At 41.2% G+C, this 14049-nt stretch overlaps 1 protein-coding gene across 1 annotated transcript; it reads left to right on the forward strand.

Moving 5' to 3' along the window:
- The first annotated feature begins 12853 nt into the window (after positions 1-12853).
- Positions 12854-13534, forward strand: LOC145390365 (uncharacterized). Its single transcript, XM_080265314.1, has one exon. The coding sequence runs from the start codon at positions 12854-12856 to the stop codon at positions 13532-13534; it is 681 nt and encodes a 226-aa protein (XP_080121440.1).
- The last annotated feature ends 515 nt before the right edge of the window (positions 13535-14049 follow it).

Consider the following 14049-nt stretch of genomic DNA (forward strand, 5'->3'; position numbering starts at 1 on the left):
AATGAGCTCAGTCTCTGCATTAGTTGCCACTTAGATCGACTCCTCATTCTGTTCACATCTGTGTCCTCCCCTGTACAGTATATTATTATTTTTGTGAGTGCTCAGGAAGTCTCCAGCCATCTAGCTGCTGTATAATTTGAGTATAAGTGTTATTACCATTTTTCCTGTACTGTATAGCCTAAGGCGTTAAATCGTAAGCCTGGTAAAGTTTTTATGATTCATATTGGTTCCATACTGTCAGCTAGTATTAGTAATATTTTGTATCTGTAATAATATTATATCTTGCTTTAACTCAGCATTATCCGGTTTTCTCATTTTATCAGGGCTGACTTATATAAATTTGCTCTTGCTAATTTCGTGTTAATAGAGGCTATTGCAGTTAACCATATATGTAACCTGTTTTGCCATTACATTAACCTTATGAGTCCTGAGTGTTTAGTTGTTATTTTGAGCATTAAACTTTAACTTGTAATTTTACCTAAGTCTTTTGTTTTGAACCTGGAACTTTGTAGGACAGTAGTGATTTTAGTATTCTCACTTGAAGTGTTCATTATCTCTCTCTGTTCCGTAACATTAATTTGGCGACCTCTTATGAGGATATTCAGGATATTATCATAAGAATTTCGCTTGATATTTTGTGTCTGTGATTTATTCATGATGTCTACTATTACTACTCTTGATGAAGCCAAAGATTTTTTGTCAAATGTGCAAACAGTGTGTGATGTAGAGAACAGACCAAAGAATGAACTTAAGCTTGTTGCTCAACAATTGAGAATTGCTGTTCACTCTCTTCATTCTAAAGATCAAATTGTTGACATGATTAATAAAAGCTCGTTTAATGTAACTCCTCCAGATGAGCAAACGCAGATTGAAATAGCTAAGTTTCAGCTAGCCCTACAGGAGGCTTGTGCCAAGGAGGCTGAGTTTCAGGCTCGTGCTAAGGAGGCTGAATCTCAGGCTCGTATTCAGGAGGCACAGGCACAGGCTCAGGCACAAATTGAACTTGCTAGGATTCAGGCAGACCATGAGTATCGCATGAAACAAGGTGGAACTGGATCATCTAGCTCTGATGATTTTGATGTGGCTAATATTGTTAAACTTGTCCCTCCTTTTAATGAATCTGATTAAACAAAGTATTTTCAGTTGTTTGAGAGGGTAGCTACAGGTTTTAATTGGCCCAAAAAGTATTGGCCAGTACTTCTTCAGAGTGTTCTCACCGGTAAAGCTCAAGTAACTTATGCATCTTTGCCTCAGGATCAATCTGATAATTATGATGTAGTTAAGAGCTTGATTCTTAAGGCCTATGAGCTTGTTCCTGAAGCCTATAGGGTAAAATTTAGGACAACTTATAAGCAAGATAAGCAATCCCATGTTGAGTATGCAAAAATCAAAGAAGATCTGTTAGAGCAGTGGTTAAATTCTAAGAATGTAAATTCTGATTTTGATAAATTTAAGCAGATGATTATGCTGGAGGACTTCAAAAGGTGTATTAATAAACATGTAAGCCTATATCTTGATTAGAAAAGATTAGATAATTTGTCTGATGCTGCAGTTTTAGCTGATGAATATGTTCTCACTCACAAGAGATATTCTAAAGAAAAAAGGAAAGCTGAGAGTAAGTACGTTGCCTCTACTCAGAGTACAGGTAACAGGAAAGAGAATAAAGATGATGTTTCTCAGGAAGTAAATACCAGCTCCACCTCTAGATTTCAGAAAAGTAAATGTACTTTTTGTAGTAAGCTTGGTCATACTACGGAGAAATGTTTCTGGAGACTGCGTGATGTGAACAAAAAGGAGTCTTTAAATATTCAGGCAATTGGTCTAGTGTCCACCCTTGAGAGTTCCCAGAATTCTTTAACCGAGTTAACTGAACCTGCTTTGAAGGGTAAATTAAATTCTCATGATGAAGCTCCTCTTTTGAGCAGTAACGTGGGTGACACTCTCAAGAGTTCATGTGCTAATTTCCTGTCTGATGGTTTTGTCAGTCGTCTGGACAGTAATGACAGGAAATCAGTTAAAATATATCGTGATACAGGTGCTTGCCAATCCCTTATGCTGACCAGTGTTCTAGGCTCTAATGTTAATTCCTCTGATGAAACTGTAATCTTACAAGGTGTAGGGAATAATTACTTCTCTATCCCTCTGTGCAGAGTGAGTTTAGAGTCTGGTTTTGTTAATGGTTCCATTATGGTTGGGTTGGTTGAGACACTCTCAATGTCAGGTGTAACTTTCTTACTTGGAAATGATATTGGTGAAAGTCAAGTGTGTCCAGCTCCTCAGTTGTCTAGTGAACCAGTGACTGCGACCCAGGATTGTGATGTCCCTGATGTGTTCTCTGCATGTGCTGTCACTAGGGCTAAGTCTAAAGTTACTGGTGACTTAGAGGATAATGATGATGATGATGTTATCCTAGCTGACACTTTTCTTGCTAATTTGGACCACTCAGCAGATGAGGCAACTCTTGTCTTGTCAAGAGTTGGTTGAGTTGCAGGTTGCTGACCCTGAGTTGAAAGGTCTAGCTAACTCTGCTTGCAGTGAGGAAGAGTCAGCTGGTGCTTCTACTTGTTATTCTATAAAGTCAGGAGTACTTATGAGGAAGTGGAGACCCCCAACAGCATCAGACGATTGTGAATGGGAGGTTGTACATCAAGTTGTCATCCCTCGTGTTTGTAGGCAGGATATCATTAGAGTGGCTCATGATTCCAGTTTGGCAGGACACCTTGGAGTGAGGAAGACTGTGGCACGCATTTTGAAACACTTCTACTGGCCAGGTATCTTCAGAGATGATTCCTGGTATTGTAAGTCTTGTCACACCTGTCAAGTTGTGGGAAAGTGTAATCAGACCGAAAAGGTTGCACCTCTAGTTCCCATTCCTCCTTTTGAGGTGCCACTCACCCGTGTGTTGGTGGATATTGTGGGCCCTCTTCCTAAGACTTCTTCAGGATTTTCTTATGTGTTGACCCTGATTGATATGGCTACTCATTATCCTGAAGCCATTCCACTTAGAAATATCTCAGCAAAGAACGTGGTCAAGGAAATGCTAGGGTTCTTCACCAAGTTTGGTCTGCCCAAGGAGGTACAGTCAAACTGGGGAAGTAATTTCATGTCAAATGTTTTCAAGCAGTCTCTGAAAGAGTTGGGCATCACCCAGATCACGTCTTCAGCTTACCATCCCCAGACCCAAGGAGCATTGGAAAGATATCATCAAACACTCAAATCGATGCTCAGGAAATACTGTTTGGAACATCAGAAAGATTGGGATAAAGGTCTTCCATTCATTGGTTTTGTCGCAAGAGAATCTCCAAATGAATCACTGGGCTTCTCACCCTTTGAACTACTGTTTGGCCATGAAGTAAGAGGACCCCTTAAGCTACTCAAGGAAAGCTGGCTGTCGCAGGAAGAAGACGTCAACCTGCTGGAGTATGTGATGAAGTTCAAAGAACGGCTGTCCACTGCTTTACAGCTGGCGAGAGAGAATTTAGGAGCTGCTCAGAAGATGAAAACTTGGTATGATAAGAAGTCCAGGTTACGCCACTTTCAGCCAGGAGATCAGGTTTTGATTCTGCTACCAGTCCATGGACAACCTCTTCAAGCCAAGTTTAATGATCCTTATTTCGTGGAGAAGAAACTAAGTGATGTCAACTATGTCATTGCCACATCAGATCGTAGAAAGAACAAGCAACTTTGTCACATCAACATGCTAAAGTTATATCACGGGCGGGACGAAAATAACCCAGTCTGCACTGTAGCTGTTCCACCCGAGTCTGCAAGTGAAGCTCTCCCATGCGGTATGAGCCTGAGTGATAGGTTGGGGAAGAATCCTGATATCATGAATGATCTCCAGACTAAGCTTTCTCATCTAGCTCCTGAGGTAAGGCAGGAGTTTTTGGCATTATTGCAGGAGTACCCGCAAGTGTTCCGTGACACTCCAGGAAGAACCACTGTGTTGATGCACTATGTTGATGTTGGAGACGCAAAGCCAATTAAACTGCCTCCTTACCGTGTGAACCCAGTGAAAGTTCCTCTCATCCAGAAGGAGCTTGGCTACCTGTTGGACCACAAGGTGATTGAGCCCTGCTGGAGCGAGTGGAGTTCCCCTGTCACTCTAGTCCCTAAGCCTGGTGGGTCACAGCGGCTTTGCATTGACTACAGACGTGTTAATCAGATAACCAAAACAGACACCTACCCTCTCCCTCGCGTGGAAGATTGCATAGACAAGATCGGAAAGGCTAGGTACATAAGTAAGTTTGATCTGTTAAAGGGATACTGGCAAGTACCTATGACTGAACGTGCTAGGAAGATCTCATGTTTTGTAACACTAGGAAAGACTTTTGCATGTTCTGTAATGCCATATGGTATGAATAATGCACCAGCCACTTTTCAGAAGCTTATGAATGTTGTAACAGAGGGTTTGGCAGGGTGTGTTGTTTATATTGATGATGTATTAATCTTCAGTGACAACTGGAAAGATCACCTATGCCATGTCAGTAAATTTCTTGAGCGTTTGGTTCAGGCTAATCTTGTAGCTAATTTATCAAAGTTTGAGTTTTGTCAAGCTAAAGTTCAGTACCTTGGGTACGTAATTGGTGACGGACACGTTGCACCACCAGGAGCTAAGGTTCAGGTTATAAGTGATCATCCCAGACCTAAAAGTAAGAAAGAGCTACAAAGATTTTTGGGAATGGTAGGTATTTACAGATTTGTTTTTAACTTTTCAATTCTTGTATCACCACTTACAGACCTACTGAAAAAGGGAGTTAAATTTGTCTGGACCGATAACTGTGAATCCTCTTTCAGTAAACTTAAAGCTGTTCTATTAAGTCAGCCAGTGCTCGCTACTCCAAATTTTGCTAAGCCTTTTAAGATGGCTGTTGATGCAAGTGATACAGTATCTGGGGCTGTTTTGCTGCAAGAGGATGATCAGGGTATTGAACACCCTGTATCTTATTACAGTAAGAAGTTCACTCCACCTCAAAAGAATTACTCAACTATTGAGGAAGAGCTTTTGGCCTTGATTTTGGGTTTACAGCATTTTTCATTTTATTTGTGTTCTGGTTTTGACCCCATAGTCATTTATACCGATCATAACCCACTGAAATTCCTTAGTAAGTTTAAAGATAAAAATCAGAGATTGACAAGATGAAGTCTACTTATTCAGGAGTATTCATTAGACATACAACATGTCAAGGGGAAAGAAAATGTTATTCCAGATTGCTTATCTAGACTTTAGATAGATTGTTTTAGAGTAATAAGAAATTTCCTTTGTAAATTTCTTTTTCTTTGTGGGGAGGTGTTACATAGCCTATGATTTCATCATCCCTTGTATAATTCTAACTTATGATACAGTTTTGTTCCTGACTGCATCATTCTTTGTATGATCCTAATGTACAGTATGCTGCATGTTTGTTCACGATTCGCCACGTGGCTTCCATAGTGACCAGGCTTGCGAGTTCTACCTTACTCCCCCATTCTCTCCCTTATAGTAGAGTAAGTCGTTCTTTCTGTTGTTCAGAGCAGGATTGTCAACTCTTCGTCCCCTATGCCTTCATTTGCGCACCCTTCTTACAAGTTGAATCAAGCTCTGCCGGACCCCAATATAATGAGCTCAGTCTCTGCATTAGTTGCCACTTAGATCGGCTTCTCATTCTGTTCACATCTGTGTCCTCCCCCGTACAGTATATTACTATTTTTGTGAGTGCTCAGAAAGTCTCCAGCCATCTAGCTGCTGTATGATTTGAGTATAAGTGTTATTACCATTTTTCTTGTACTGTATAGCCTCAAGCGTTAATTTGTAAGCCTGGTAAAGTTTTTATGATTCATATTGGTTCCATACTGTCAGCCAGTATTAGTAATATTTTGTATCTGTAATAATACTATATCTTGCTTTAACTCAGCATTATATGGTTTTCTCATTTTATCAGGGTTGACTTATATAAATTTGCTTTTGCTAATTTCGTGTTAATAGAGGCTATTGCATTTAACCATATATGTAACCTGTTTTGCCATTACATTATCCTTATGAGTCCTGAATGTTTAGTTGTTAGTTTGAGCATTAAACTTTAACTTGTAATTTTACCTAAGTCTTTTGTTTTGAACCTGGAACTTTGCGGGACAGTAGTGATTTTAGTATTCTCACTTGAAGTGTTCTTTATCTCTCTCTGTTCCGTAACAAAATATATATATATATATATATATATATATATATATATATTGTATGTTAGGGTGGTCCTTATTTTCAAAGTTGTACATTTTTATGGGTAACCCCACACTTTTGTTCCTCCTGGTACAAAAACCTTCCTTGCAAACTTTCGGTCTTCCACTGTAGTTTTTACTGGTGGCCCAGAGACCCAGAAGTTCAGACTCTGTGCCATCAGGGTTTAATACCCTACCAGCATGCCTTAGGTCCCCCATACAGTAAAAGTATTAGCTCCTCATTGGGGTGACTTCTTGGGAACAAATCCCCCACTCGTTGTTGTCTAGTCTGAGAAGTCATGGTTGCCTTTTGAGTGTCCGGGAATCATTGACAATGAGCCTCTATGACCTGCAACAGGAATTTCCACTGCTCCTCGTCTCTGATGATGACATGGAATGCAACTCTTCACTAAGCGAGGTTGTTTGTGACTTTTAGTGACCGGATGTATTGCTTGGTTTTATTGTAGTCATCTCGTTTACCCACGTGGATGCGTCGACATTCAGGAACCCATTTGAGGGGCCAAGGAAGAATGGAATGCAGCGAGTGGTGCTTGTTACGAAATCAGGGAGGTTCTTCATTTGAATGGCAGCCACAAACAGCTCCAGAGTCCTTCTTTTCTCAGGCTCATGACCCTCCTTGTTCTCCAGAGCTGTGACCGTGGCCCTCTTCATTTCCAAGTAGAGGGACTCGTCAAAGAATGCCAGACCAACCAGTTCCTCAAAGAGGTACGAGAGATTAGACTGAAGGCCTTCACACCAGTGGATGAGAATTCCAAGTCAATGTAGTCTGGGATGACTTGGAGAAACTTAAGGTCGTTCCAAGAAGCAAATGTGGCAACTGATGCTGTGAACCAGTATGGGAAGTAAATCATGATGGCAAATATGACAAACCACTCGAGTGTGGCAAGCTCTCGCACAGTGAGCTTGAACTGCCTGTGGAAAAGGTGTAAATCTTGAGTGAGCAGATGATTTTGGCCATCCAACGGGCAAGGTGGTAGGTGCCAGTTCACGAAATGTGGAAGCCACGAGGAGGAACTCCACTAAGGATGATCACCGTGAGCTCGATCAACTCTCAGTAATCTTCCTGTGGCTGTTGGGCAGTGAGTTAAAGATGGCAGAAGGCGATGACCTCGCTGCAATGAGTAGGAAGGCTGGTGAGCAGCTCAAAGCGATCAGCTGCAATGGAGGTCCGTCCTTGCTTGAAACGCTTGAAGAGATGAATGTGCGGCCCTAATGTGATGATGCTAGCGCAGACTGAAAACTTTCTGGATGATGATCTCACTGATGTGCTTCCTGCAGGGGGGTGCAGGCCCCAGACCGAATTCTGGTGTTGCTAGCAGTTGTGTCAAACCTCATGTTTGTCACTGAATCCACCAGGTCCCATTTTTGCAGGGTGGCAAAGATTTCCACCATGTCAGCTCCTGTTCCTGACTGCAGTTTGGGAACATTCAGCAGCATCACAATTCCCTCTCCAGACACTAGGATAGGTAAGTATTCGAACTTTTCTTGACCTGGTTCATGAACAACAAACGTACTGTCCCAGTGAATAATGAGGAGAACACCAAGCTTGAAGGATGAGTGCAGAGCTACTGCCTGTTCGCCACGAGCCTTAGTTTGCCCCTCATGGATGCTCTGCCAGTTCAAAGCCATAATTGAAGGATCCTTCCCATACACATGCTGTGGCAGCCAAGATGTGGATAGCATTGTGGTTGCTGGCCTTCGTGTAGTCCAGAGCATTAGACAATTCCAGAGTGATGACAGGTGCACGAGATCAGGGTCATCATCGTTTGGGTGAGAATGTGGCAGCTGACATGGATGGTCAAGGAACAGGGTCTTTGTCTTCTCTGCCTTCTTCAGAATCCTCCAACTCAACAGAAGCATCCAGTGCTGCCAGCTGCTGCTGGTCTCGTAGTTCCCGAACTTGGGAAGCTACCTTTCTCTCATGCTTCTTCTCTTCAGCATTGGATAGCTTCCGGTCATTACCGAGCATGATGTCTTTGCAGCCTTCCTCCTATTGAGCATTCAGAAATGCCTTGTCCTCTTCATTCCTCAGCAGCTTCATGGCATCAATGTGTGGCAAGTCAAAGAGGTTCTTCAGCTTCAGTTTAAAGTCAGCTCACTTCCCTTCTTCCACCTCTGTCTTCCTTTCCTTCCTATTGCTTGGGGAACGCCATTCCTCGTACAGGTTTTCATCTTATGGAATCCTGTGCTTGCTCTGTGTCACTGAAATTCTGGCACAGTATCAGAATCCTGTAGGATCCTCTTTTGCTTCTGCAGAAAATGGAACTGCCAAAGAAGGTCCTCATCGATATATGGCAACTTACCACCTGTGAGGTGGGTGATGGGCTGTCCATCCAGTCAAATATCGGTCTTCTACCTGGTTTCCCTCTCTTCCTTACATTTGTTGTGGTCGTCATCCTCCATGAAAGAAGGCTGTTTGCCAGCTGTAGCCACTGCAATCGGACATTAAGAATGACTCACCACTTGGAAAGATTTTCAGATGAAAGACTATGTTTTTACCTTCGTAATGCACAAAACAGCCGTTTGCTAAGCTAATAAAAGGGGGAATGATGCATTACTGACTGACCAGTTCCCTCCCCACTCGCCCTATCGCCACCTGCCCAGGTGCTACTGCGTCTTATCGCCTCCCTCCCTGTCCCTTGCCCGCCATTCCTGCCATGACCACACCCTCTTGCGGATCAACGAGAGGCTCCCACGAATGGTCCCATTCTTCTATATAGGGAGTAACTTCAGGGCCGTTGGGACACCAAAAAATTTTTACCAATGTACCAAAAAATTTTACATGCCATGTTTCTCTATCAGTTGCACAATGCTAGGAGGGTGGCCCATGAAAAATTTCCATATTCAGTTTTCACTATTTACCCAAAGACCACCCAAATATATATATATATATATATATATATATATACAGTATATACTACATCTTCAGACAGAGTGATAGAGACGTAAAGGGTAGAGGTCTTTTATACACACCTGCAGCAGGGAGTGGCACACAGAACAAAGGATCACCTAAATTAAAACTGATCGATACACAAAAAAATAGGTACCTGACTTTTTACATTAGGGATGCACTTGACAAAAGAGGTAAATACCGCGGCTTAACTAATGCACACCTGCAGCAGGGAATGCCATGCAGAATAAATGATGACCTGAATTAAAAATGAATGATTAACAGAACAATAGGTACCTGGCTTTTTTCCTTAGGGATGCACCTGACAAAAGGGGGAAAATACTGTGGCTTAACTTAAGAACATCAGAGGATTAATGCTAGGTGTGTCCCACACAGGTGTAACTGTACTACAAGGAGAAGGCAAGAATACAATTGGTTGTTTGTCTGGGGGGTACTGCTTTAAATTTAATTCAGTTAACAAGTTATCACACAATTAAAATGACCGTAGCTCATGTTTACATTTTTTTTTTTTTTTATGTATGTGCCAGAAATTAGGCAAGATTCTATTACATTTCTTTCATCGAAGCTTCTTGATCTTCTAGAATCTTAGAGCCTACCCAGTCAATTTGGTGATAACTGGATGCTTTGTGCTGAAATAAATCACTACTCTTTGGGCTGTCTTTACACTGTATTTATGTTGTGAGATTCTAGTTTGCAAATCTTTTCCAGTTTGTCCTATGTAAAATTTGTTGCAGCTCTTACACGGAATTTTGTTAACAACGGCTGAATTACTAAATGGGCTGTTCTTGATGAGTTTTTTTTTTTTTAATGATGTTCTCATATTTGAATACTACTTGTTCATTAAGTTTCTTCAGTATGTGAACATCAACAAAATTTTCATGGAAGGGGAGGACAAAGGGTTCTTTGGTTATTCTGATTACCTGGTTTATTAGTTTTCCCCTCAAAGAATCGTTTCTTGACTGTATTGTGGCACTGAGTTAGTATACTTGGTGGATATTTTAGCTTCTTTCCAATGTTCTGAATCATTTTTAGTTCATCATCTAAAAATTCTGGGTCTGAAATTCCATTCACATGGATGTGAACATAGGTGTTTTTACCTGAACGTGATGGTATGAATACTAATGCACGTATGACATAATATCTGTATACCTTAGTCTTCAAAACACTTTTGTCCCTGGTAATTTTTACATTCAGTAATGGCAGTTCATTTCCACCTCATAAGTGAACTTTATCAACAGAACTAACGAATTTAATTTCAGGAGAAATTCATCGATAGGAAGACTGTCAGGCCACAAGCACAGGATATCATTAACGTATCGGTGCCAAACTATGTTTTACTCCTTTAACCCGCCGCGTCCCGGAGACGTGAATTCACGTCCTCACGTGATGTGCACTCATATCTCGGAGACGTAAATTAATGCGGCAACATTGCGAGGTCCCTAATTTGGACAGTTTTCAATTTTAGCAAGTGATTTTTGGCACGTATACACGGGACACCTTCCTCTATTCCTCTACAAGATGCCAAGCAGGGATAATGCCTTACACCGCATAACCTCTCCCCCCCCCTGCACGCCATTGTCTCAGCAATTCACCTGTTACCAGTGACCTGGCCAATAAAGACATTCAGGGCCAGAGTGATTCCCCAATCGATGACAATGTGGAGGACAAAGTTTACATAGCATTAGAGGAAGAAACAGTCAAAAATTATGATCAGGTAATGTGGGAAAAAAAGGTCATGAATGGTGATGAGTTAGTGAGTGAAACAATACTTATAATGCCTATATTACTGTTTGAAAACCAATATACTCTTGTACTACATATAAATTCGTATCAAGTAAATAAATAAATACTGTTTATGAGTGGATAAAATAGTTACCCTCCCATAGAACTCGTTTTCTTTGCTGCCAACCTGTTAGAAAACCCAGTCAGGTAAGGAGGCACTCGTACCTGAATCGAGTATTTTAAACCTCAGGTGAGCGATTTCTCTATGAATTTTCGATGCTTCTCACCAAAAGCGGATGTTTGATCCAAAAAAAAAAAAAAAAGGTCCAAAAATGTCGAGACTGGGGCCCAGAAAACGTCGGGATGGGGTGGGTTAAGGAGGTCCGTAAATGTTTCTCAAAATGTTCCATGTAAATGTTTGCCAGAACTGGGGAGAGGGGATTATCCAGAGCCATACCAAATTTTTTTTGTGTAATATTTGCCTTCAAAAGCAAAAGATGAGTTTACAATGCACAGTCTAATTATCTTGACAATGTTTTCAGAGGGAATCCCATCAATGTTACTACTCATATTGCTTGGCAGGAAAGTTAAAACATCATGAACATTGTGAATATTAATTTAACATCAAAGCTAACTAATTTGTAAGGGTACATGACATTTAGAGATTTTAACTTTCTTATCAAATCCCCACTGTTTTGAACAAATGAACCAGAGATAGTGCCTACAAAACAGGGGACAACAGTGTTACAAGCCACTTTGAGAGATTGTATGTCATACAGCCCATAGAGCTTATGATTGGTCCAATGGGGTTGTTTGGCCTGTGGGTTTTAAATATGCCATGAAGGATTTTGCACAGAGAACTGTTTCATCAAGTCATCCCTTCTTCTTAGGAAAACCTTGATATTCTCTTAACGGAATTTTCTAATTTGAGTTTTCTTGATGTTGTTCACACACTGAATTTTCTACTTTGTTTTTTCTTGATGTTCACATAATGAAGAAACTTATATACAAGTGGTATTCAAATATGAAAACACCATAAAAAGAAAACTCAACAAGAATAGCCCATCATGTAATTCAGGCGTTGTTTACAAAATCTTGTGTATAAACTGTAACAAATTTTCTTAGGACAATCTGGAAAAAATTTGGAAACTAGGATCTCACAGCTTAAATACAGCGTAAGGACTGCCCAACAGAGTAGTGGTTTATTTCAGCACAAAGCATCCAGTGATCACCATACTGACTGGGTAGGCTCTAAGATTCTAGCAAGATCAAAAAGCTTTGAAGGTAATGTAATAGAATGTTGCCTAGTTTCTGGCACATATGAAAAGAATGTTAACGTAAGCTATGGTCATTTTAAGTGCGATAAATTGTTACCTGAATTACGGTAATTTTAAAGCAGTACCCCCCAGACAAACAACTGATTATATTCTTCTCTTCTCCTGGTATTACAGTCACACCTGTGTGGGACACACCTAGCATTTAATCCTCTATGTTCTTAAGTTTTGCCGCAGTATTTACCCCTTTTTGTCAGGTGCATCCCTAAGGAAATAAGCCATGTACCCTCGATAAAAAAAAAAAAAAAAAAAAGTTATCAGCATCCTGGGGTCGGATAAGATGTGAAATACTTCATCTCTGGTTCAATCAATAGTGTAGGCATGGCTGTTTAATTCACAAAAATGGTTGAGTTACCATGTAGTACAATGTTTCTCCGACTAATCCAGCCATGTATCTGTAACACAAATGAAGTGTAATGTATTACAAGTGTAATGTATTACTATTTTGTCTGTGCCACGCAGTTGCGCATGGTGATGCTCTGTTGTTGTCGGGGGGTTTTCAAGTTGGCTGTCTGTTGACAAATAAACGGAGCCCGTAGCTGCAGTTTCTTAACCTCCAGTATGATTGTCCCTGCCTCTATACATAACAAATGGCGACGAGGATGGACGCTTTAAGAACCCAGGAAGCAGTGAAAGCCAACTAGTGTCGCGACAAACAGAAGAGAAAGACAAAATGGCAGTCATCGGCAGCGTCGCTGAGTTTACGGCAGAGGAGGACTGGGAGGAGTATTGTGAAAGGTTAGAACAGTACTTCCTCGCCAATAATATCAAAGACACCGAGACGGAGAAAAGGAGGAGAGCAGTGTTCCTGAGTGTGACTGGGGGCAAGACTTATGAGTTACTGAAGACTTTACTGGCGCCCCAGAAACCGACAGAGAACACGTACGAGGAACTCTGGCAAGTACTGCAGAATCATCTCTCACCGAAACCAGTGGTTATAGCTGGATGGTATTGGTTCTGGACGGTGAGACAGAAGGCTGGACAGTCGGTGAGTCAGTATTTAGCTGAATTACGTCGGTTAGCAGAAAAGTGTCAGTTTGGGAATTTCCTCAATGATGCTCTGAGAGATATGTTTGTGATCGGGTTACTCGACACGGCCGTGCAAAAAAAATTACTCAGTGAAACACAATTGACCTTAGATAAAGCCTACCATGTTGCTATGAGTCATGAGTCAGCAGTGCAGCAGGTTGAGGAAATTCAGGGTGCCAGCAAGCAGCAGGTAAACAAGGTGAAAGAACACAGAGACCCCCAAAAAGAAAAGGGTGTTATCAGTGCGGAGGGACATCCCATGAGCCAGATGATTGTTTCTTTCGAGAAAAGCTGTGTTTCACGTGTGGTCACAAGGGCCATGTAGGCAAAATGTGCCGTCAAACCCAGTCTCCAAGAGCAAAGTTGAGTACACAGTCCCGCAGTGGCATGCAGCCAGAGAGACAGGACGGTGAAATGGGGAATAAAAAGCCAAAGAAGTACAGTAAGAAAGGAGTTAAGAAAGTGTGTGAAGATACTGACAGTACATCTAGTGAGGAGGAAGAAGTTAATTTAGTTTCAAGCAAATGTGAATCAGATATGTTTATATTCAGTGCCAATAGCCTTAAGGAAAGTGCTACTGCAAAAGAAATTAAAGTGTTAGTAAAATTGAATGGTCAGCCAGTTGAAATGGAAGTAGACACTGAGGCATCAGTATCTTTAATGTCACAGGATAAGAAAAATGCATTAATTCCAAATGTACCCATGTGTAAGCCTCACCTAAGACTGAAAACTTTTAATGGGGATCCAATGCCTGTATTGGGAAAATGCATGGTAGAGGTGGAGTATGAGGGACAGAAACAGACATTACCTTTGTATATTGTGAGAGGCAAGGGTCCAGAG

Source organism: Coenobita brevimanus, chromosome 14 (assembly GCF_032717465.1).
Source record: "Coenobita brevimanus isolate Jiangsu-jjx chromosome 14, ASM3271746v2, whole genome shotgun sequence".
In the NCBI taxonomy this organism is placed as follows: domain Eukaryota; kingdom Metazoa; phylum Arthropoda; class Malacostraca; order Decapoda; family Coenobitidae; genus Coenobita; species Coenobita brevimanus.